We start from the raw sequence: 25,560 nt of genomic DNA, 5'->3' as shown, positions 1-25,560 counted from the left end.
CTTCCCGACTGTTTAAGGAAAAGGTCTAAGCATTAGTCATTGACCAGTCCCGGATCATCAATGAGAACGATGTGGACTAAAAGTTACTTGGGATAGGAGAATAGGAGAGTTCCTAAAGAAAAAAATCTGAGCGTTTATCAGAAAGTGGAAAAATGACTACCGGGCAAAATTTTCTACTATACTTGTTAATTTCAAGCAATAAGAGTATTTGCAATTATGTTGGAAAAAAATTCAGGTTTCAGGTCTCTCTCAACTAAATGTCTATTAGGAGTCTGGTTTAAAAACTTTTTTTAAGTCATTTATACATACAAATTTGTAAAAATGATTTGAATAATTTGAAGCAGTTGATAAACAGGTAAGATACTCCCTATATACCAGGGTCAGCAAACTGGCCAGTGGGCAGGCACCTGTTTTTGTAAATAGTTTTATTGGAATATGGCCACACCCACTCATTTTTATACTCTGTCTATGTTGCTTTCACTCTGTAAAAGCAGAATTGAGTAATCTAAAATACTTACTGTTGACCTATAAGAAAAAGTGTGCTGGTCCATGCTATATGCTATTCACTGATTTAGCAATTCCACTTTTCAGAATTAGCAATTTAGGTCATCATACCTTAAGAGTTAAAGTATGGGATGTAAGACCTAGAGAACATGTAACCAAAATTCCCTTAATTTTATAATAAATTTTTTTAACAGCAACAACAAAAATACATAGGAAGCTTTTCAAGTTACAAGTTAAAAGTGGTCTGTAAAGCTGCTCTATTTTGTGATGGCCTACTTGCATAAACTGGTAATCTGACATGAAACAAAACCTCAAAAGCTTCAAAGGGGAAATTTGCAGCCTCACTGAACATGGGAGTCTTATCCTCTGCCTCTGTATATGAGGCCTTCCCACCATTTTCACTGTGTCTTGGCATTCCCTATCCTATTTGTGTTGTATATAACTTTCTCTTTGAGCATTATCTCAGGTGTCCATTTTATGCTTACTATTTAGTGCCCTTATTTGACATTATCTTGGGCAGTTTAATAAGCTGAATGTATATTATGGATGCATTGGTAGGTAGGAGTTTTTTTGTGTGTATTTACTTGTTTGTTTTCGAGACAGGGTCTCACTCTATCACCCAGCCTGGGGTGCAGTGGTGTGATCATGAGTTACTGCAGCTTCGACCTCTAGGACTCAAGTGATACTCCCTACTTAACCCCCTGAGTAGCTGGGACCACAGGCGTGTGCCACCACACCTGCCTAATATATTTATTTTTTGTAGAGGTAGGGTCTCACCATGTTGCCCAGGCTTGTCTTGAACTCTTGGACTCAAGTGATCCTCCCAAAGTGCTGGGATTATAGGTGTGAGCCACCATGCCCAGCCTATGGTAAATTAGACTGAGTGCCTGCCATCATGCAGTTTGTACTTTAGTTAAGAGATAAGTGAAAAAAATATTTTTTTCACTTCACTATGGAGAGGATGGGTGGTTAATAATAGTATTATATAGGACATTAATGAATGCCTCTCTGAAGAGGTGAATTTGAACTAAGACCTGATGATAAGAAGGAGCCAGCCCTATGTAAATGTGGTAGAAAGCGTGTTCCAGGTAAAGGAACAGCTCATATGAAGGCCTGGGGTAGGAGAAAGAGAGGATTTTAAAGGGCTAGAATGGAAGTCAGGTTGGTGAAAAGTATGTACTGAGTGAGAAAGGTAAAGGACTAAGGATGTAAAGGCCAGGTGATATCCCCCATGATAAGAACATTATTCTGACCAGTACCAATAACTTTGTACTTATTACAGATAATCCACACTCATAAACTAGTCTTACAATGCCTCCAAACCAGAAGTGAAGCTGTCATTATAAAGGGTTAGCAACAGAAAAGTAGATGCTCTGGAAAATTTGGAATATTTCTGAAGACTTCATTTCATCATGGTCTCCAAGATTATTTGAAGACATCTATTCAAAAAAAGGACCCATTCTTAAAGATTCCCTAATTCTACACTAAGTCTGCCTTTTTTTTCTATTTTCATATATATTTTTTTACTTTCTTTGACTCCCATTCAGACTTGGAGAAAGTATAGCAGCAAATAATGCCTATAGACAACAGGAAACAGAACATATACCCAGAAAAATGCCCTGGCAATCATCAAATCACAGTTTTCCTACATCAGTAAAGTGTTTAACTCCTCCTCATTTGAAAGATGGTGTTCCTGGATTGAATATTGAAGAATTAATAGAGAAACTTCAGTCTGGAATGGTGGTGAGTGAAAAATAGCAATTATAACCTGGTACATATTAGCTACATGTCAGCCCCTATTATAACGTGTATCTAAACACTGTTAGGTACAGATTTCACTATTGAAAGCTTATTTTTTGATATAAAAAATAACAATATTCTGGAAAATTTGGAAATGAAGAAAAATCAGTCAAAATTTCAACATTTTGCTGGGTGCGGTGGCTTACACCTGTAATCGCAGCATTTNTTTTAAGTACCAAAATGAGGCTCAAAGGTGATACTCAAAGGAAATGCTCACTGAAGCATTTTGGATTTTTGAATTAGGGATGCCCAACCAGTAAGTATATATAAATATTCTAAAATCTGAAAAAAAATCAGAAATTTGAAACACTTCTGGTCGCAGACGTTTTAGATACATGTTGATGATTTGGGACTTACGATACTAATTAAAATATTTACTGACATGAATGATTGAAGTAAGTGTTTTTTTGTTCTTTAAATTTAAATGTTCTAATTTAATTTGAATTTTACTTTTTATTTTATGGTCTTAATTTGGAAGTGATTGGCCATTTTTTTCTTTTAAATGATAGCTTGGAAAAAACATTAATTCTACACATCAGTCAGTTGTGGGTTTTTTAATCCATGAAAATATTTAAGTTATAATTTTATAGGCACATTTGAAAGCATTCAAAACCTTTGCCAGGTTTTTTTTAAACTAGTGTTTATATCGATTACATGGCAGTGTAAACAGCTTTAACAAGGTATAATATATTCAAACTATATTATAATATAGACTGTAATATATTCAAACGTTAGAAACATTTTAGAATTTGCCTAGAATTAAGATTTAGATATATTTACTCACCTCATATCTAAAAGAGCTGACATCGTTTATTCTCTTTCTGCTTCTTCTTTTTTGGTGTCTGATTTATTTAGGACCCACGTTTGATTACTCCTTTGGCTTTTGCTTTAACGTCAGATAATAGAGAACAAGTACAGTCTGGACTGAGAATATTATTGGAAGCTGCTCCACTGCCAGATTTTCCTGCTTTAGTGTGAGTTGTAATCATTTGCATTGTTACCTCTTGTGGTGTTGGAATACCCTGCTATGTTTCTTTAGTCCTCAGTATAGATAGACAAGCAAATTAGTGAATTGAAGACTTCATTGTAATAATAATTTTCAAATGATTTCTAAAATGTTTGATTCTTATAAATGAGAAGTTCAGATGTATGCTCACTCAGGGAAAAGCTAGATCCAGGCAGTTAAATGTTCTTCAGGTACCATCCCTCTGTGTCTCTAGCCACTTCTTTTGATGATAACTTCTGGGCACTCTAAGCTTACATCCTCCCAGTTTAGTTCCTCCATAGAAAGAGCTTTTCCTTCCCGACTGTTTAAGGAAAAGGTCTAAGCATTAGTCATTGACCAGTCCCGGATCATCAATGAGAACGATGTGGACTAAAAGTTACTTGGGATAGGAGAATAGGAGAGTTCCTAAAGAAAAAAATCTGAGCGTTTATCAGAAAGTGGAAAATGACTACCGGGCAAAATTTTCTACTATACTTGTTAATTTCAAGCAATAAGAGTATTTGCAATTATGTTGGAAAAAAATTCAGGTTTCAGGTCTCTCTCAACTAAATGTCTATTAGGAGTCTGGTTTAAAACTTTTTTTAAGTCATTTATACATACAAATTTGTAAAATGATTTGAATAATTTGAAGCAGTTGATAAACAGGTAAGATACTCCCTATATACCAGGGTCAGCAAACTGGCCAGTGGGCAGGCACCTGTTTTGTAAATAGTTTTATTGGAATATGGCCACACCCACTCATTTTATACTCTGTCTATGTTGCTTTCACTCTGTAAAAGCAGAATTGAGTAATCTAAAATACTTACTGTTGACCTATAAGAAAAGTGTGCTGGTCCATGCTATATGCTATTCACTGATTTAGCAATTCCACTTTTCAGAATTAGCAATTTAGGTCATCATACCTTAAGAGTTAAAGTATGGGATGTAAGACCTAGAGAACATGTAACCAAAATTCCCTTAATTTTATAATAAATTTTTTTAACAGCAACAACAAAATACATAGGAAGCTTTTCAAGTTACAAGTTAAAAGTGGTCTGTAAAGCTGCTCTATTTTGTGATGGCCTACTTGCATAAACTGGTAATCTGACATGAAACAAAACCTCAAAAGCTTCAAAGGGGAAATTTGCAGCCTCACTGAACATGGGAGTCTTATCCTCTGCCTCTGTATATGAGGCCTTCCCACCATTTTCACTGTGTCTTGGCATTCCCTATCCTATTTGTGTTGTATATAACTTTCTCTTTGAGCATTATCTCAGGTGTCCATTTTATGCTTACTATTTAGTGCCCTTATTTGACATTATCTTGGGCAGTTTAATAAGCTGAATGTATATTATGGATGCATTGGTAGGTAGGAGTTTTTTTGTGTGTATTTACTTGTTTGTTTTCGAGACAGGGTCTCACTCTATCACCCAGCCTGGGGTGCAGTGGTGTGATCATGAGTTACTGCAGCTTCGACCTCTAGGACTCAAGTGATACTCCCTACTTAACCCCTGAGTAGCTGGGACCACAGGCGTGTGCCACCACACCTGCCTAATATATTTATTTTTTGTAGAGGTAGGGTCTCACCATGTTGCCCAGGCTTGTCTTGAACTCTTGGACTCAAGTGATCCTCCCAAAGTGCTGGGATTATAGGTGTGAGCCACCATGCCCAGCCTATGGTAAATTAGACTGAGTGCCTGCCATCATGCAGTTTGTACTTTAGTTAAGAGATAAGTGAAAAAAATATTTTTTTCACTTCACTATGGAGAGGATGGGTGGTTAATAATAGTATTATATAGGACATTAATGAATGCCTCTCTGAAGAGGTGAATTTGAACTAAGACCTGATGATAAGAAGGAGCCAGCCCTATGTAAATGTGGTAGAAAGCGTGTTCCAGGTAAAGGAACAGCTCATATGAAGGCCTGGGGTAGGAGAAAGAGAGGATTTTAAAGGGCTAGAATGGAAGTCAGGTTGGTGAAAAGTATGTACTGAGTGAGAAAGGTAAAGGACTAAGGATGTAAAGGCCAGGTGATATCCCCATGATAAGAACATTATTCTGACCAGTACCAATAACTTTGTACTTATTACAGATAATCCACACTCATAAACTAGTCTTACAATGCCTCCAAACCAGAAGTGAAGCTGTCATTATAAAGGGTTAGCAACAGAAAAGTAGATGCTCTGGAAAATTTGGAATATTTCTGAAGACTTCATTTCATCATGGTCTCCAAGATTATTTGAAGACATCTATTCAAAAAAAGGACCCATTCTTAAAGATTCCCTAATTCTACACTAAGTCTGCCTTTTTTTTCTATTTTCATATATATTTTTTTACTTTCTTTGACTCCCATTCAGACTTGGAGAAAGTATAGCAGCAAATAATGCCTATAGACAACAGGAAACAGAACATATACCCAGAAAATGCCCTGGCAATCATCAAATCACAGTTTTCCTACATCAGTAAAGTGTTTAACTCCTCCTCATTTGAAAGATGGTGTTCCTGGATTGAATATTGAAGAATTAATAGAGAAACTTCAGTCTGGAATGGTGGTGAGTGAAAATAGCAATTATAACCTGGTACATATTAGCTACATGTCAGCCCCTATTATAACGTGTATCTAAACACTGTTAGGTACAGATTTCACTATTGAAAGCTTATTTTTTGATATAAAAAATAACAATATTCTGGAAAATTTGGAAATGAAGAAAAATCAGTCAAAATTTCAACATTTTGCTGGGTGCGGTGGCTTACACCTGTAATCGCAGCATTTTGGGAGGCCGAGGTGGGCAGATTGCCTGAGCTGAGGAGTTCAATTCCAGCCTGTGCAATATGGCGAAACCTCGTCTCTATTAAAAATACAAAAAATTAGCTGGGCGTGGTGGCGCGTGCCTGTTGTCTCAGCTACTCGACAGGCTAAGGCAGGAGAATCACTTGAACCCGGGAGGCAGAGGTTGCAGTGAGCCACAATCACACCACTTCACTCCAACCTGGGTGACAGTGAGACCCATCTCAAAAAAGAAAAGGGAAATATTTGTGACCTATCTGATGTAGCATTTGTTTTTATTTTGTTACTCATCATTAAGTTTTAATGATTTAGTTTTGAAGTAGGCACTTATTTTGTCATTGTGTCAAAATATTTTATTAAAATTTTCCGATTTTTTTTTTTTTACTCTCTTAAAATGTAGGTAAAGGATCAGATTTGTGATGTGAGAATATCTGACATAATGGATGTATATGAAATGAAACTATCCACATTAGCTGTGAGTATAAGCTTATTTTAACGATGTATAATACGCTTTAATAGATGTATTGCTAAAATGAAAATTAATGATATGTTTTCTTGTAGTCCAAAGAAAGCAGGCTACAAGATCTTTTGGAAACAAAAGCTCTAGCTCTTGCACAGGCTGATAGACTGATTGCTCAGCATCGCTGTCAAAGAACTCAAGCTGAAACAGAGGTGTGTAGAATATAAAGACACATCTGATTTCTAGAAAATTTTAAAAATGAAGTAAAACATGCAAAATATTAGTTATGTATTTGTTACTCTAATTGAAGTAAATTCTCCTTAGCATTTGACATGCCTACTTCCTTCTTCCTGAAATTCTTTCCTCTAATTTTGGTTACATCATTATCTGATTTTTTTTCCTATCTAGTATTATTTTCCTATATTATTTATGTTGTACCTTTAACTATTGGGGACTCTGAAGATTTTGTTCTCAACCTTTATCCTTCAGTTTTGTGTTCTGTGGTTTCAGTGGTTACCAAAATAGTAATGTTCCTAATTTTGTATGTCAAGCACAGATCATTTTCCTGAGCACTAGGTGCGTATGTTGCTCCGTTTAAATATGCAGCAAATACCACAAACTCAACATAACCAATAATGAACTAATCGCCCTTTCCTTTTTAGAATTATTCTTATGTATTCCCTCTGCTGTTTTTAGTGTTCTACAAATAAGAACCCTGGAAATCACACAGTTTTTACCTCCTATAATTATTCACCAAGTCCAGTTGATTTTACCTTCTAAATATTGCTCTTTTCTGCCATATCTCTGTTTCTACCACTATTTTTATAGGCTGAATCCTTTTCATTTTTTGTATGAATCATAGCAGAGCAATTAGTCTTCCTACCTGTAGTCTTCTGCCCTCTTCTCAGCTGCTCTACAGCCAGTCATCTTTCCTTGGTTCTACCCCTTCACCTGGCCTCTCCCCCAGGGATCTCTAAGGCAGTAAAATGATTCTGTCCCTCTTGTGCTGAGTATCTTTCACAGTAGCTGCTATTGCTTTCAGAATATCATTAAAATTCTTTAGTTTGGCATATAAGGAATCTACATAGTCCTCAATCCACATCTTTCATTTTGCGCGTTCTTTGCAGTCAACCATGTTAGGCTACTTTGTTTTTTCTGGAACTTGACGTATTCTGGTATTTCCTCGACTTTCCTTGACTTACCATGTCTGGAACACCTTTTCCTCTCTTCTGCCTAACTCATAATCCTTCAGATTTCAGTTAAAATACCCGCATTACCCAGAAGCCTACTCTGGTCTCCTTCCCACACATATGTTTGACGATCCTTCCTCTGTGTATCAAACCTATGCTTATCTCTCAATAACATTTTTCAAACCATGTGGAAATTCTTTAATCCCACCACTCATGGTATCAAAGACTGCTTCTATCGCTCCAGGCCCAAGCATAGCACTTGGCATGTTATAGATGCTCAGTGAATTTGGCATTGTACTGTGTACATATATAATGTATACCTTAAGAGTGAACTTACTGCAGCAATATGAAATTACCAGCATACAAATGGAATCTATACAACTTGATATTATTTATAATGAATGAATTATAATAAAGTATTCCTGGCTTTTGATAGATGCATCAAAATGAGTGACTAGTAAAATGCCTCTTAAGTATTTTCAGAATAATGGTATTCTTTTTTTTCCCCATATTTATTTCTTTTTTTCTTATTTTAACATGGTTTCATTTGTCTTAACTGGTATGTTGAATTTGTCACAAATTACAAGAAAGAACATTAGTGATATTAAAATAATTTTTCCCTCTCGTATAGCACATTCTTACATTATCTGTCTGTTGGACATGTCTTGTATTTTATTAGAGAGTTTAGTATTTTATCCATGTTACTGGAAAAGTTTCTTATAAAAATAGTACTAAATAACTGGATATAGCTTCTTTACAAAGTCATAAAAACAGAGAAGGGCTTAGGGTTTTGTTTAGCATTCTAAAATAAAGTCCAAAGGGCTGGAGGGAACCGAGTTTTTTTATTCTAGTGACTTTTCTGCTTTTTTAGTGTTTCATATCACATAATAAATGCATGCAGGTTATGGTACAGGTTACATTCCTTGATTATACTAGCTTAATTTTAAGTGTTTGATTAAGCATCTGTGATGTCGTTAAGATTTTGTTCCTAATTCTCACCTGAAATGAGAATGCTGATGGTGTGCACACTTAGCAGTTTAGTGTTAATGGCTACCTCTGAGGACCATACCTTTTTAATTGAATACTGTATGTAGTACTACCTTCATGTTGCGGCAGTTGTATCCGTTTCCATTAATTTGATCATAGTGAGATTGTTTTTATCAGATAATGTATTAAATAAAAAATCATAACAGTATCCAACTTATTAGAAGTAAAGTCTTAAGTATATATGATTAATACAGCTTTGCATGACCCAATAGATACCAGCTTATTAGTTACTTAGTAAACTTTTAAATTCTAGGTATATGTTGAACATATGATATAGATGATGGAAAAGTCTAAGTTCTTTTTTTTTTTTTTTTTAAGGCACGGACACTTGCTAGTATGTTGAGAGAAGTTGAGAAAAAAAATGAAGAGCTTAGTGTGTTGCTGAAGGCACAGCAAGTTGAATCAGAAAGAGCCCAGAGTGATATTGAGCATCTCTTTCAACATAATAGGAAGTTAGAGTCTGTGGCTGAAGAGCATGAAATACTGACAAAATCCTACATGGAACTTCTTCAGAGGTAAATAAATAAAGTAAAATCTTCTGTGTAAGGTTAGAATCTAGAATGAACAAACAGCATTTTTTTTCTGAGACCCGAAAATCCTTTGTAAGCATTTCATGTATTCTGATAACACATAAGGTAAGTAATTAGCAAGAAACTTAAGTCATTATGAAATGAAGTGTTGCTTCCTCAAACTCAATATCAATGTTAGAAACAAAATACAGGTCTTTCCAATTGACTTTTATGTATTCATACAGTCAGCAGTCATTTGGGAGATAAGCTCCACAAGGACAAGTTTGTCTGTTTTGATTACTGATAAATCCCTAGGGCCTGCAGGAGTGCTTGCTGCATAGTTAGACACTTCATTAATAATTTTTAAATAAACTTAGTTGTCAAATTAGTATTAGGTTGAATGGTCATTTCTGCAGATCAAAAGTAGTTGAATATTGGCAATTTCATATCATTCAGCCTAATAGAATGGAAATCTAGGTGTGTTTAACTCATCTCTTAATGTCATTGATTATAGTTTTACTTACACGTGTGATTATATCTGTAGAATAAGTTTGCATAGGTGAATTGTTAAGTTAAAGGGTATGTATATTTAATATTTTGATAGATATTTTTAAATTTTCCTCCAAAATGTGATACAGATTGAGTATCCTTTTTGAACACAATGGTAGCACTCAAAAAGTTTAATATTTTGGAGTACTTTTGATTTTAGACTGATTTTGGATTTTCAAATTAGTGTTGCTCAGCCTGTACCAATTTGTGTGCCTACTAACAAAGTGTGATTGGTTTTCCCTCCCTTATAAACTCTTTATCTTTTTATGCCAATTGTAAAACTTCTGAATTACAGGGAAGACCAGGAACAATTATGTATTTTCTACCAACCGATAAAAGTAAAAGCACTCTGGGGGAACTTGTTTATTACTTTTTATTTTAAGATTGTTCATGCTGTTAATACAGAGGTACAGAAATTTTTTGCTTGGCACTGTACATATGCTTATTTGCCCATCAATAATAATGAAGGGTGAGAAATGAATAGTATCTAGAAAATGATGACAAAGTAATTTTTTAGCAGGATATTTTCCCCAACAAGTTTTTACAAAGTCTGATTGTTTGAGGCACCACTGATAAAGTGTGGTATTAGCAATAAGCCAGGTTGAGAACTTCAGCAGTGAAGAAAATACATTATAGAACTGAAATGGGGTCCGTTTGCTCAATACAGTAAAACCAGGTGTCTGCACCAAGGTTTGCAGTGATAGAACAAAAGGCTTTTATTGCAGGGTGCCAAGCAGGGAGGACCAGGCAGCCAAATGCTCAAATCTTGACCCCCCAAGTAGCTTGCAAGCAAGGATTTTTAAAGACAAGAGTAAATTTCAGGAAAGTGGAAGTTACAGGCAAAAATCATAAATCAAAAAAGGTTACACATTGGTTTAAGTTTAAAGGAGAGGATATTGTGGAGCAGGGGCTTACACGTAATGGGTAGACCCAAAGATTTTTCGATTTGCAGTTGGTTAAGGAAGAGCAGCTTTGTTTAAAAATTTAGGGTCAGTAGAAAAATGTGAACTAGCTAGGGAGAGTGACTTTGTTCAAGACCCTGAGAAAGAAACTTAGAACAAAGAACAGTGGTTAAAATTCAGCCTTAATTTCCCCCTTATCTGAGGTCTACTCGTCAATGGATCTGGTCAGTGGGGTTCCTCAGTGAGGGCCCGGGTCTCTGAAATACAACTCAGGGACATGTGTTAAGTTGTTTTCTTCAAGTTCTACAAAGAATCAAGTCTCTGGTACTCTTAAGTTTGTTAACTATTGATTTAGGCTACTAATACCTTCCTGTTTAACAAGTTACTTATTTACTTCTAGGACTAGCTAGGTCCCTGGAATTTCCCTTGAATGAACTCAGGATTTTCCTTTATTTTCCAGCTTGAGGTCCTCAGACCTCCTAAAAAGGGGGTCCCTGCTATGCCTCACATAGAGAACCTAAGAGATAGGCAGGGTCCAAGAAAAATACGTGTTTTCTAAGACCTGCTTATGTTCCAGCTAGTGATTTAGGGGCCAGAAGGTGAAATTCCTTGAATGGACAAATGGATAGCATGTAAATGAAGCTGGCTGGGGAAAAAGTCATTTGTAATGGTCAGGACTGTCTACAGGTACTCACACTCAGATTGTTGAAATTTCTGTATGGATTAGATACAAAAACTGCTAGCCAAATTTGGCTACTGGTTTTTTTTGTTTGTTTTGGTTTGGTTTTTGGGTTGCTTTTTTAAAATCTTTGTACTTAGTGAAATAAAAAGGACATTTTATGCTTATGGTAGTTGAGTATCAAAGTATCACTTTAGAAAGGATTTTTTTCTGTGTTTACTTTGCAGATAAAATAAATAGGACTATTAGATGCAGAGTTTTAAAGAGACAAATGTAGAACCCTAAACTTATTTATAGCAAATTATGTAATGCAATATCATCTGTAAAATAAGGCTTTATGTCCATAAATATGAGATTAATGCCCCACACATTTCTATCTCATAGTAATTTTTACTACATCTGTCAACCAAAACATGTATTTACTGCCTTTTAGAGTTGATCAAATTCTGTTTATGTCCTGCTTGTTCATAACATTCCTTCTCTTCTAGCATATGCAATTTGGTTAGAAGAGATAGTAAAGAAAACACTATTGAGTTTCTTTTCTCCTTCATATGTTTTCCTCCATAATGATGCCAACTCATTTTCTTGTCTTTTCAGAAATGAAAGTACTGAAAAGAAGAATAAAGATTTACAGATCACATGTGATTCTCTGAATAAACACATTGAGACAGTGAAAAAGTTGAATGAGTCACTCAAGGAACAAAATGAAAAGTAAAATCTCTAGTTCTATATTCTGAATATGTGGGATTTTTCAAAACCAAAATGATTCTCTTTATATAGAACATTGTTTTTTATTGATAAAATTAATAGAATTGTTACTTATTTTAGATATAAGATATATATTTGGTGGAATTTACAGGCAATTGCTGTTCTTAGAAATTTTGTTTTAAATGCCGAGCGTGATGGCTCACGCCTGTAATCCCAGCACTTTGGGAGGCTGAGGTGGGTGAAGCACATGAGGTCAGGAGTTTGAGACCAGCCTGGCCAACATGGTGAAACTCTGTCTCTACTGAAAATACAAAAATTAGCTGGGTGTTGTGGTGGGTGCCTGTAATCTCAGCTACCCAGGAGGCTGAGGCAGGAGAATCACTTGAACCCGGGAGGCAGAGGTTGCAGTGAGCACAAGATCATGCCACTTTCTCCAGCCTGGGGGGCAGAGCGAGACCCTTTCTTTTTTTTTTTTTTTTTTTTTTTTTTTTGTATTTTTAGTAGAGATGGGTTTTCACCGTGTTAGCCAGGATGGTCTCGATCTCCTGACCTTGTGATCTGCCCACCTTGGCCTCCCAAAGTGCTTGTTTGGGGAAAAAAGTTTACAAATGGCATATGGTTCATTAATGTTTTCTTCCATTTTTTTATAACTTCAGAAGTATTGCCCAATTAATAGAGAAAGAAGAACAGAGAAAAGAAGTACAGAATCAGCTAGTAGACAGAGAACATAAGCTAGCAAGTAAGTGGTTTCTTATTTAATACATTGTCTATTTTTAATGTATTTGTTTTGGAAGCATGAGTGGTTTTGCTTGCTTTTTTATTTTCTACTTCCCTTATTGTTTTAAACCTTAAATCACATTTGAAATGGCTTCCCTTTTCTTGACATAATGTTTCACAAAAGCAGTTCAGTTTGATCAAGCTGAAAAAGCAGTACATTTTTTAAATTTAGGAACTATAAGAAATTGGCCAGGCACAGTGTCTCACTTCTGTAATCCCAGCACTTTGGAAGACGGGATGGGTAGACTTCTTGAGCTCAGGAGTTTGAGACCAGCCTGAGCAACATGGTGAAACTCCATCTCTACAAAAAATACAAAAATCTAGCCAGGTGTGGTAGTGTGCACCTGTAGTTCCAGCTACTCATGAGGCTAAAGTGAGTTGGAGAATCACTTGAACCTGGGATATCAAAGCTGCAGTGAGCTGTGTTCATGCCACTCCACTCCAACCTGGATGATAAAGCAGGACTGTCTCAAAGAAAAAAAAAGAAAGAGATGATTGCCCATTTAATTTAATTTAGTTTCTTTATAATTTCAACTTTTAGAATCAAGGGGCATGTGTGCAGGTCTATTACATTGGGTATATTGCATGACACGGAGGTTTGGGATATGGATCTCATCACCCAGGTAGTGAGCATAGTACCAAATAGGTAGCAATAGGTAATTTTCGACCCCCTGCCAACTCTAGTCTGCAGTATATATTAGTTCCATCTTTATGTCTGTGTGTACTCAATGTTTAGTTCCCACTTAGAAGTGAAAACTTGGAGTATTTGGTTTTCTGTTCCTTCGTTAAATGATTTAGGATTACGGATTGCCCTTTTCAAAATAAAAAAAAGTTTAAGGAACATAACAGCAGGTGGCAGTATTAGGTAACTTTTAGTTACTAGCTTCTTAATGGTATATTTGAAATGATCCAGAAAAACATTTTTGTTCTCACTTGCCTTAGAGCGCAGGCACCTACCTATATAATTTTTCATAGTTGTAGCTCTTCCTTTTCTAACCCTTACACTCTGAGGATTGTCCTTCTCCTATATAGCATGTTATATTTAGAACAGAGGATGGAAGAAAGACATGGAGATTTGGTATTTTCTATAGAATACTGTCATAAGGTATTTTCTATAGAATACTGTTATAAAAAAGAAGTTTCTCTTTATTGTTCTAGTTATTTTTCTTTTACTCTTATAGTAGCTACTAAACCATTTCAGAGTAGTCAGTGTAAGACCTCTGAGTATATACTTGACTTTTTTTTTCTAAGATTTGCATCAGAAAACAAAAGTACAAGAAGAAAAGATTAAAACCTTACAAAAGGAAAGGGAAGATAAGGAAGAAACCATTGATATCCTTAGAAAAGAATTAAGCAGAACAGAACAGATAAGAAAAGAGCTGAGCATTAAGGTAAGAATCTGTTCCATTTCTCATTTGCAGTAAAATGAAAAAGTCTGTTGTGAAAAGGGTAAATTGGATAAACTGAATGTACTGTTTCTTCCAGCAAATTTTTTAGAAGATATAGGATCTCTTGGCGGGCGCGGTGGCTCAGCCTGTAATACCAGCACTTTGGGAGGCCGAGACGGGCCCGGATCACAAGGTCGGGAGTCGGACATCCTGGCTATACGGTGCAACCCCGTCTCTAACTAAAAAATACAAAAAACTAGCCGGGCGACGAGGCGGGCGCAGTAGTCCCAAAGCTACTCGGAGGCTGAGACAGGAGAATGGCGTGACCCGGGAAGGCGGAGCTTGCAGTGAGCTGAGAGCCGGCCCACTGCACTTCCAGCCTGGCAGCAGCCCAGCAAGACTCCGTCCTCAAAAAAGAAAAAAAAAAAAAAAAAAAAGAAGATATTAGGATCTCAAAGCAGCTTGAGTATCATTTGTTACGAGGTTTTCATAATATATTTTCTAAAATAGTTAAGCAGTTATTAAACAGATACTTTGTGTCAGCACTTACTATTTTCAAGTGTGCAAAGAATACGGAAAGGGGTTACCAGTACTTGATGTCATACATAGGTAGCTGTATAATTTTCACTGTAACAAATATTATATAATATGTTAATATTAATAAATATTTTCAACTTACAACTGAAGAAACTGAGTCTGAGGTTACTTACTAAAGTCACACAGCTAATACGTGAATCAACAGATATATATTCTGAATCTGAGTCCAGGGTTCTTTCTATATTACCATAGTTGCGTAGCTTGAGTGGTAGCTATGAATTGTACTTTCTGGCCTGTTTACTACCAGAAAGATGAGAACAGACTAGGATTGAAAGACTGATCTACCACTACTACGGAGTAATGGAAGAGGCATAAAATTTAGTATCACATTTATAGTTTTTCTGGTTCTGCTTTAATGTGATTATCTTATTAGTAATTTTAATATGTAGTGTGTAGTATTTTCTGCAAAATTTCAGCCGCTGGCATTAACTTAAGATGAAAGTGTTCTCAATTTGTATTATATTGTTTAATGATTTTCGTTTTAAACCACCATATAATTGAATTAACTGAAGTATAATATTTATAGTATTTCTTGAAATGGTTGTTGTACAAATAAAAAATAAAAGCATCTTAAAGTATATGTATAGAGAGAACATTAAAGTTATTTTCTTCTCAATTATTCCTCCTCCCCAACCCCAATTCCTTAGGCTTCCTCTCTAGAGGTTCAAAAGGCACAATTAGAAGGTCGTTTGGAAGAGAAAGAGTCCTTGGTGAAACTTCAGCAAGAGGAATTGAACAAACACTCCCACATGATAGCAATGATCCACAGTTTAAGTGGTGGAAAATAAATCCAGAAACTGTGAATCTCAGTATATAGACATTATGGCATTTTGGAATTTGTAATCTAATGATATTTTGATATATTTATCTATTGGAGGGGTGGGTAGGGGAGTTAATTTGTGACTTCACAACAATAAGTTATCTGTAAAGACCCTGATCTGGTGTATGTTTTTTATTTAATAGTTTGAATAGAAATTTAAATTTTAAGTTTTACTTTTGTTTCTGGCTTTTATTGCTTAAGGCTTTCTTTGGTTCTTACATTAGAAAATCATTTTAACTTTCATTATCATTTTCTAAGGTTCTTTCCTTTTCTTAGTTGCTTTCTATTCTGTATTGCCTGTCTTATTTATTGTCATTTGTGATTATTTAGATCTTAAGACTAAACTTTCTTGATATAACAATCCTAAAGATTACAAAATAAAATATAAAGGGAGTAAAAGTAAAAGTAAAGTTAAAAGAGAGAAGGTATGATAATGCTAGAGAAGTTTTCTCTGAAGAAGCAGAGAAGAGAATATTAGTGAATTTAAAATAATTTTATTACTGCATTTAAAATGCAGTAACGTGTGGCATAATTTCTAAATTTGAAAAAAATGCAATGGTAATAAAATGTATAAAATTAGAAAACTGTTATTGTGTTAAACTATTACATTTAAATGATTACATTTAATTTAACACAATAGCTGTCTCATAAAAAATCTAATAACTTGTGTAGAATTTTTTTGTAAGGTATATTTAGTGGTTTTTTTTCCTCTTTTTTCAAATGTTGCATAGTGGTCCAGATCATCTATAATTAATTATAAGTTTCTTATGATTTACATAAGGATAATTTGGATTCTACTCTTGCTGCATATTCAGAAAAATATTATTTACTGTTAATTCTGATATGAATTGTNGTAATTTTAATATGTAGTGTGTAGTATTTTCTGCAAAATTTCAGCCGCTGGCATTAACTTAAGATGAAAGTGTTCTCAATTTGTATTATATTGTTTAATGATTTTTCGTTTTAAACCACCATATAATTGAATTAACTGAAGTATAATATTTATAGTATTTCTTGAAATGGTTGTTGTACAAATAAAAAATAAAAGCATCTTAAAGTATATGTATAGAGAGAACATTAAAGTTATTTTTCTTCTCAATTATTCCTCCTCCCCCAACCCCAATTCCTTAGGCTTCCTCTCTAGAGGTTCAAAAGGCACAATTAGAAGGTCGTTTGGAAGAGAAAGAGTCCTTGGTGAAACTTCAGCAAGAGGAATTGAACAAACACTCCCACATGATAGCAATGATCCACAGTTTAAGTGGTGGAAAAATAAATCCAGAAACTGTGAATCTCAGTATATAGACATTATGGCATTTTGGAATTTGTAATCTAATGATATTTTTGATATATTTATCTATTGGAGGGGGTGGGTAGGGGAGTTAATTTGTGACTTCACAACAATAAGTTATCTGTAAAGACCCTGATCTGGTGTATGTTTTTTATTTAATAGTTTGAATAGAAATTTAAATTTTTAAGTTTTACTTTTTGTTTCTGGCTTTTATTGCTTAAGGCTTTCTTTGGTTCTTACATTAGAAAATCATTTTTAACTTTCATTATCATTTTTCTAAGGTTCTTTCCTTTTTCTTAGTTGCTTTCTATTCTGTATTGCCTGTCTTATTTATTGTCATTTGTGATTATTTAGATCTTAAGACTAAACTTTCTTGATATAACAATCCTAAAGATTACAAAATAAAAATATAAAGGGAGTAAAAGTAAAAAGTAAAGTTAAAAGAGAGAAGGTATGATAATGCTAGAGAAGTTTTTCTCTGAAGAAGCAGAGAAGAGAATATTAGTGAATTTAAAATAATTTTTATTACTGCATTTAAAATGCAGTAACGTGTGGCATAATTTCTAAATTTGAAAAAAATGCAATGGTAATAAAATGTATAAAAATTAGAAAACTGTTATTGTGTTAAACTATTACATTTAAATGATTACATTTAATTTAACACAATAGCTGTCTCATAAAAAATCTAATAACTTGTGTAGAATTTTTTTGTAAGGTATATTTAGTGGTTTTTTTTCCTCTTTTTTCAAATGTTGCATAGTGGTCCAGATCATCTATAATTAATTATAAGTTTCTTATGATTTACATAAGGATAATTTGGATTCTACTCTTGCTGCATATTCAGAAAAATATTATTTACTGTTAATTCTGATATGAATTGTATTTAATGTATTGTCTTAGTTTTTAATTGGTTCATTTAATTTTAAAGCATAGGTTAAATACCTTTATGGTTTTTTTTAAATACAAGGGTCCTTCTGTACTTTTCATTTGAATCATATGCTCTAACTACTGTGTAAGAAAAGTTTTTACATCAATATTTTGATTGATTTTATTGCTATACCATTACAGTCATTAATTTTAGTTGGTGTTTGCTTTACCATATCTCTCTTTGATTTAAGTAAATTTAGATTTGTGCAGCTCTGGAAATTTTTTAAAAGTATTATGCAGAGTAAAACATTTTAAATTACTATTTGTTCTATGGAGGAGGTACATTCTGTTTCTCTTTTGAAATTGCATGCATTTTCAATCAAATACGAAAAAGTTTAAATGGATATATAAGACTGAAGAATAAAACGTTCTGTAAAATAAAAGGGACAAAACGTTAAAGAAAGACATGAATGAATGAACCAAAAACTGTAGGGAAAATCAATCTATCTTTACAATTCAGACATCTTGAGACAGTCTAGCCTAGTGCTGCCCTATACAGTTTTCTGTGATGGCAATGTTCTGTGATGTCCGATACCATAGCCAGTGGCTACAAGTGGCCATTGAGCGCTTGAAATGTGGCCTGTGCAACTGAAAAAGCTAAATTTTTAATTTTATTAAATTTAATTTTGATAACCATCCTATTAGATAATACAGATCTATCCCATTCTCACAAGTATGTATTTAAAGAACTCAGTTTGCCTTTTCTTAAAGATCTATATAATTACCCCATATATATATTGTAGCCATTTTTTAATGTAATTTTAACCTGTTTATTTCTAATCTTCTCTCCCTAAAGAGGAAAGTCCATACTGCAGCTTTGAAAGTGAGTACTAATCATCACCCTTCATCTCTTTCTGTCTCTTGTAACACCTTTCATATTGTTTCTATTGTTTTTCTGAGTGCCTTTACTATATCACTTACTTTTGTTTTCTTGTTGGACTGTGTACCTCATTTAAAAAGCAAAAGTGTGTTTAAATATTTTTATCTAAAAAAAAATTTAATCAAATTTGAACCACCACCATAGTCAGGGTTTTGTATGTGTGTATGCATGTCCATTTCCTGATGGAAAAAACAAAACTTAGGGAGTACATCATTATATTAGGATTACTCACATCCTCTTAAAATTTTGCTGGGGAGAGTTTGTCTCCAAAGTATACATTAACACAGTTTCTTTTATTATTTACACTTGCCACTTGAACAAATAGACACGTCTCATAAAATTTGGTTGAAGTTTATATTAAATTGTTCATTAATTTAATGTCAGGACAAAAAGAAAATAATGAAACTGTATGCTGTGTCTTAGGAAATTATCAGGTCAGTGTCCCTTTGGGTCTATTTACTTAAAAGGACTAGTTATTTAAGAATTAAAAGAGATTCTGTTATAAGTTAGGACTGTCACTTAAATGAAAATATGTTTAAGTTTCTACTTCTACTTGTGGTCATTCATTCATACGTTATAGGTACTTATCAAGTTATATTCCCTAAAACTCAGTCTTACTATAATTTGATTCTTTTCCTCCTTTCAAATAGTTATGAACTATATTTACAACTTTGCTTTTGGCATGTATACCATTGTACTAGCCATGTGTCCTGTTTGTGACTTAATCCTTTGCAAGAGTTAGCAAACATTTTCTGTAAAGGGGCAGATAGTAAATATTTTAGGCTTTATGGGACATAGTTTCTGTCACAACAACTCAACTCTGCTATTGCAGCACAAAAGCAGCCACAGACAATACATAAATTAATAGTCATGGCTGTGTTCCAATCAAACTTTAGTAACAAAAATAGTCAAAACTTTGCTATTAGATGTTACATTTACTTATTAAGAAATGTCTTTTTATGTTTGGTAGTCTTTATCTTGAGGTCTATTTTATTTGATAATAACATAGCCACTTAGTTCTTATTGTGTTTTCTGTTGGCCTGATATATCTTTTTCTCAGTTTACTTTTAACCTGTATGTTTATATGTAAAATTCATGACTTGTAAACAAATAGAGTTAGGTCTTGCTTTTTTATCAATTTTGACAAAATAAGTCCTTTAACAATCCACTTAGAGTTAATATTGTACTGCTTAACATAAAATGTAGAAACCTTGCAACTCTATAGGTCCTTCTGTCCTCTTCTCATCCTTCATGCTATAGTTGACATGTGCATTACCTCTACTTATGTAGCTAACCCTTAAAACCATGTGATAATTTTTGCTTTAAGCAATTATATGGAAAGACTCTGGCTGTCACCATCAGTATGTTCACCTCTTTGCATGCACCAATGTAAAGTCGTTTCTTCAGTGTTTCTCCCTTTGGAAATAGTAAGTAGTTTGTGGGCAGATACTGCATATATGCTGTTTCTCTTCCAACTTGCATCTGCTAGTTTTAGTATTGTTGGTAATTCTTACTTGAATCAGTTATTAATTTGATGGTTAGTTGCCAAGTGAATATTTTCCTACTTTTTAAAGGTAGAAAATTGAACATTTTGGTAATGTTATAATGTATTGAAAATAGCAGTCTACATGACATCACTCATTCACAAAATTAAAATATAGTACTTAGAGTTTTTCAGTTAATACAGCATGTACTTTTTGTGCACATTCTTACAAGCAAAGCATGTGAGATTTGCTTTCTATAGTGTAAGAAAATAAATAGGCATGTTAAGCATATTGATTTTTTTTAACTACAAGACCTTTTGATATTTTTCTACCCAAACCCCCTAATTTGAGAATTACTTATTTAAATCATGACATTAGATTCATTTGGGCCATCCCTTTAACCCCTTTACCTTGGCTCTCAGTGATTACCAATAAATATTAAATGAGTATTACCCATAATAAAGTATTTTGGATTAAGAAAATAATTGTACATTTCCAGCTTTCACTGAGTTTACGTTCTAGATAATTAACTTTTAAAAATTAAAACTTGGTCACTGCTCATGCCTGTAGTTCCATAATTCTGAAAGCCTAGGCAGGCAGATCATTTGAGGCAGGGGTTCCAGACCAGCCTGGGCAACAAAGTGACACCCATGTCTCCACAAAAGATAAAAAAAAATTAGCTAGGTGTGGTGACATGTCCCAGTGTAGTGAGCTGTGATTGCACCACTACACCCCAGACTTTATATATATATGTGTGTGTGTGTGTGTGTGTATATGTAGCCTATTTAATGCAGATGTTTCATTGATTTTTTAAGAATGTGAATAATGAGCCTGATAAGTCCTTGAAATTATATGCCTCTGTACTCCATAAATTGAGAGGGAACATTGTGAACTCAAAAAGTCATGGTTTATTTTCAACATGCACATCACTTTGAAACCTTATACAGTCTCACTCAGTTAAGCATTTTGCAGTGAATTGACTTTCTTCCTGTCATCAAAGACCTCTGTGAGTTTTGTTTCGTTTATTCTTGTGTTCATTTAAACATTTCAGAACTACCCCAGAAAAAACTTAATTATCACATAACCAGGAATAAGAGGGATAACTCTTAAAACCCAGTTTTTTTTGCACATTGAGCTACAAATATCCCTTCATAAATGCAAGAAGGAGTAAGTCTTTTCCTTCCAACTAAATATAACATTTTAGTTGTCTACTTCCTAAGGACCCAGTATCTATATTCTCTCGATATCTCAAAATATGATGGATAATCCCAGGATACATGCAAAGGACTTTTTACATGCTGTCCACGACTACATTAGAGAGTGACATTTTCAAAGTCAACAGAGTGGATTGGCTTTCACTTTCATTATGTTATTAAAAACTAATTTTCCAGTAAGTAGCTGAGCATTTGGCAGGGATTTAGTAATGAACATGATTTTGCCTCTCCATTACATTATCTTCCCTGTTATTCTAAGTATTATATTTCATCTCACTTATCTCAAAGAGCCAAAAGATATAATGTATTAGAGTGGCCGTATGCTTTTCTCAAACCTCAAATAAAAAGGCTTATGATTAGCCCTAGCAAAAGACAACACAACTGTTCATCTTCGATTAGGCGGGGTTTTCATTGTAACTGAAAGTAAAGGCTACTATCAACTACTACATGCTAATTTGTGTAATACCCGCAGTTAATAATCAGCATTTTAGAGCTGAGAGAATTCTCAAAGAACAGTGAGCCCAAGCCCTTGTGTGTAAAAAAGATGTGAAAAACATGCGTTCTCAGAAAAGAGGTCCCATGATTCAAACACAAACTGATATGACTTTTAAATTAGTATGTGTTGTTATGGAACACACAGAAGCTTCACTTCTAGCAATTTATCTGGAAAAAAATAAGGTTATACACTAAGATTTGTGTACAGTAATATGGCACAAAATTGGAAACAATTTATACCATAATAGATTGGTTAATCAGTATAAGGTACAGTCATGTAAAATAATAAGCATCCTTTTGGAAAAGTTACTGAAATATATAGTAAGTATTGGGAAGAGATTTTTGGTGTGTTAAGTGAAAAAAAGTAAGCCAAACTATTTGTAAACAGTGATTCAGATACCTGAGTGTTTTTAAGATTTATGTGTGTGTATATATATATACATATATGTATATTAGCAACAGTGAACAGTGGTAACCTCTGCATAATGAAATTATAATTGACTTTTTTGGTTTCTAAAAGTACAATGTTACTTTAACTTTTTAAAACCATATTTTAAAACATTGCTTTGGTAACCACATCTAGATTTGACTTCTGGCTCTACCTATGGAAAGTTTTTATTTAATGTTTTATTCTTCTGTAAAATGAGAATAATACATACTTACTAGAAAAAATATGTTTAAAAAATACAAATAAAGCTCATGGCTTTTAGTAGATTTTCAATAATGGTTTATCTCCTTTTGGAGAAGGAATGAAGTAAAACTGTTATGTTCTTTGTCCTTGGTTTCCTCTTTCTCTTCATCAAACATTTGGCCAATTGAGAAAGTAAAATGAACGGTAAAGATTCTCTGTTACTTTCAAGAGTAGTAAAGGATGGAGAGATTAGGAGTTAAATCTTTAAATTATTGTCTACACCAAGAGTAACAGTTTTATTGAGTAGACTAGTCTGGGTTGCTCAGACTAATTTATTTATATTATAAGTATCAATTATAAGCAGTGTTAAATTAACATCTCTTTTGAAAGAAGCATTTTCATACTTCAAATTAGCCTTCTCTGGGGTATTGTAGTATTTTCTAATTAATGACTGTACCTACAAAATTCATTGTGAGGTTGTACATTGTTACTTCTTTAATTTCCTGGAGGGAGATTATGAGGAAAAGATGTAGTTGAGAAAAGTTTGCCAAATTTTAGTAGTAAAACAGTATGTCTAGGACTTGGATCCCATTATGTTCCCAGCTCTTTTGACAGATTTAAAAGTTTTCCTAATCTATGTTAGTATTTCTATTTAGAAATACCATTTTTGTAGTAGCCTCTTTTTTTAAAAGTCCGAAGACATTTAGTGTTATCTAACTCAAAGTGAAGATGTATAGGTTGTGTTTACAGAGATAATGAAAATACAAACCTTTAATTGTAATATCAAGGAAGGGTTAAAAGGATGTTGGGAATTTGTACAGAATCCGGAGGAGAGAGAACTCGATAATAAATGTTTGAAGCTGACTGTGTAAAAACACTTTGAGAGAAAAATAAGCAAGGTCACCCTGAACCATTTAGTCTGAATGACATTTCATGCAAATACCCTTCAGATTAGACTGACTGAAGCCATGACTTGAATTGCTGCTATCCTTGAGCTACTGAATAAGATACTTGGATTATTGATATTGTAGGTTGATCCAAGGAGCATGTTTTGTTTGCCATGTTTCCTGGGTGGATATGATCCACCCAACTTGTGATCATACGGCTAATATTTTCAGAGGCTATGTTTCTTTGTAAGGTTAGTTCTGTGGTCATTACATACTAATCAAATTTATTTCTTTATGCCTCTTTTAAATATTTCCCGTTCTACAAACAATAGTATCACCTTAATTTTACCAACTATAAGTGTCATTCTCTATTTAGGAAAGTGGGGGGCCAGAGGAGAGTAAGAGATAGAATATGAGCACGTGGTACAAAATTCAAAAATTAAAAGATCCATGGACTTTGTTTTAACATGCAAAGAACTTGTCTCCCACTCTCTCCAGAAAAAAATTGCACAAACTGAAAAATCAGTGGCTTCTTTTAGATCCACCAGAGAATTGAGGTCACAGGACAAATCATCATTCTGGAAACAGTAGAGAATACAGTTGAGTATGGATCAACTTATCTGAAGCCCTGGTAGGAACACTTAAACTGTAATTTTGTTGAATTACTGGAGGCCATGTGAGCTAGCTTGGGAATTTAAAACTCTTGAGAGCCTTTCCAGCCAAGCGTTCTCCTTTGGAGGAGGACTATATGCAGCTATGGCACCCTGCCAGAATGGCATGATCCTGATGCCTCATTTCCACAAGGAGTAGCAGTAGCTGTTCGGTTCAACCAGCTGACCCAAAAGATCCACAGATGCAAGGCCCAACAAGCAAAAGCACACCACCATTGCCTATCACCCTGCATCTGGACCCATCTAACCCCTAGTAAGATGTCCCACAGGGAGGTATCACACCAAAGTATGAGCTAGCAGAAGCTTCAGCTTAGAAGAGTTAGGGTGGCCAGCATCCATACGGTGACCCAGACCTTTGGTATCTATGGATCCAAGGAGACATTAGAACAAGTCCAGTGAGTCCCCAAAAGCCAGCAACTCCAGTTGAAGGAGTGCTACTACAAGTTCATCCTCTTCCCAAAGAAGCCCTTGGACCCCATGAAGGAACAGCTCTGCTGAACTCAAATTGGCCACCCAGCTGACAGGACCAGTAATGTACATATCAATGTCTTCAAGAAGAAAAAGTCATCACCAAGGAGAAGAACTTCAAGGCGTTTGTTAGTCTTGCACGGCCTGTGCCAGTGCCCAGCTTCTGGGCATCCAAGCAAAAAGGGCCAAGGAAGCTTCAGAATAGGGTGTTGAAAAGAAAAAAAAAAAAAAAAAACACTTTTGGGGACTTGTAATAAATCAGCAGTACAAATAAGATTTGTGGCCCCTCCTACCACACACATTTTCATGCTTTCTCAGGCTTTACTGCTGGGAGCCCCACCAGATTCTCACAGTTGAAGATCAGAGAAATCTCCCCTCATGTTTGACCAAGGGGAGGAGGAAATTTTGAAAATAACCCACAGCATTTTCCTACCCAACAAGGGGAAAAACTTTACTGTTATCGATATTGTGGGGGAAGGAAATGTTCTGAACCAATCCGTTCTAGTCTTTAAGCCTCATCTAAGGGACAAAAAAAAAAAAAAAAAAAGCTGAGAAGCACTTGTAAAGGTTAGAACTCAAGGGTGGTAAGGTTAGAACTCAAGGGTGGAGCATAGGCCTGCTAAATGAGATTGAACATCACTACTTATCCTGGGAATATTAAAAAGACAAAAAAGGAATATTCTTAACAACTCTGTGCCCACATATTTGATTATGTAAGTGTAATAGACCAATTTTTTGAAAGACCACGAAAGTTCATACAAGGAGAAATAGATAAGCTGAATAGGCCTGTATCTGTTAGAGAAATTGATTCAGCAATAACCTTATTTATTTATTTATTTATTTATTTATTTATTTATTTATTTATTTATTTATTTATTTTGAGATGGAGTCTCACTCTGTTGCCCAGGCTGGA

The 25,560-nt window shown here is 34.4% G+C and overlaps 1 protein-coding gene and 1 pseudogene across 1 annotated transcript in view; both read left to right on the top strand.

Annotated features, from left to right (window-relative positions):
• The window catches only part of CIP2A (cellular inhibitor of PP2A), a 44,103-nt gene extending 26,500 nt beyond the window's left edge, over positions 1-17,603 (top strand). Inside the window, exons 14-21 of the mRNA XM_017870874.1 lie at positions 2,052-2,247; positions 6,477-6,551; positions 6,638-6,748; positions 9,092-9,288; positions 12,010-12,123; positions 12,777-12,859; positions 14,149-14,288; positions 16,834-17,603. Coding sequence (XP_017726363.1) covers positions 2,052-2,247; positions 6,477-6,551; positions 6,638-6,748; positions 9,092-9,288; positions 12,010-12,123; positions 12,777-12,859; positions 14,149-14,288; positions 16,834-17,004 — 1,087 coding nt within the window. The 3' untranslated portion in view covers positions 17,005-17,603. The remainder of the gene's footprint in view (positions 1-2,051; positions 2,248-6,476; positions 6,552-6,637; positions 6,749-9,091; positions 9,289-12,009; positions 12,124-12,776; positions 12,860-14,148; positions 14,289-16,833) is intronic.
• A 6,661-nt stretch (positions 17,604-24,264) lies between these two features.
• On the top strand, positions 24,265-24,921 carry LOC108528853 (60S ribosomal protein L13-like; annotated as a pseudogene).
• The last annotated feature ends 639 nt before the right edge of the window (positions 24,922-25,560 follow it).

The sequence above is a fragment of the Rhinopithecus bieti genome, unplaced genomic scaffold (assembly GCF_001698545.2).
Source record: "Rhinopithecus bieti isolate Rb0 unplaced genomic scaffold, ASM169854v2 scaffold_5478, whole genome shotgun sequence".
In the NCBI taxonomy this organism is placed as follows: domain Eukaryota; kingdom Metazoa; phylum Chordata; class Mammalia; order Primates; family Cercopithecidae; genus Rhinopithecus; species Rhinopithecus bieti.
This window is presented reverse-complemented; position numbering and strand designations above follow the sequence as displayed.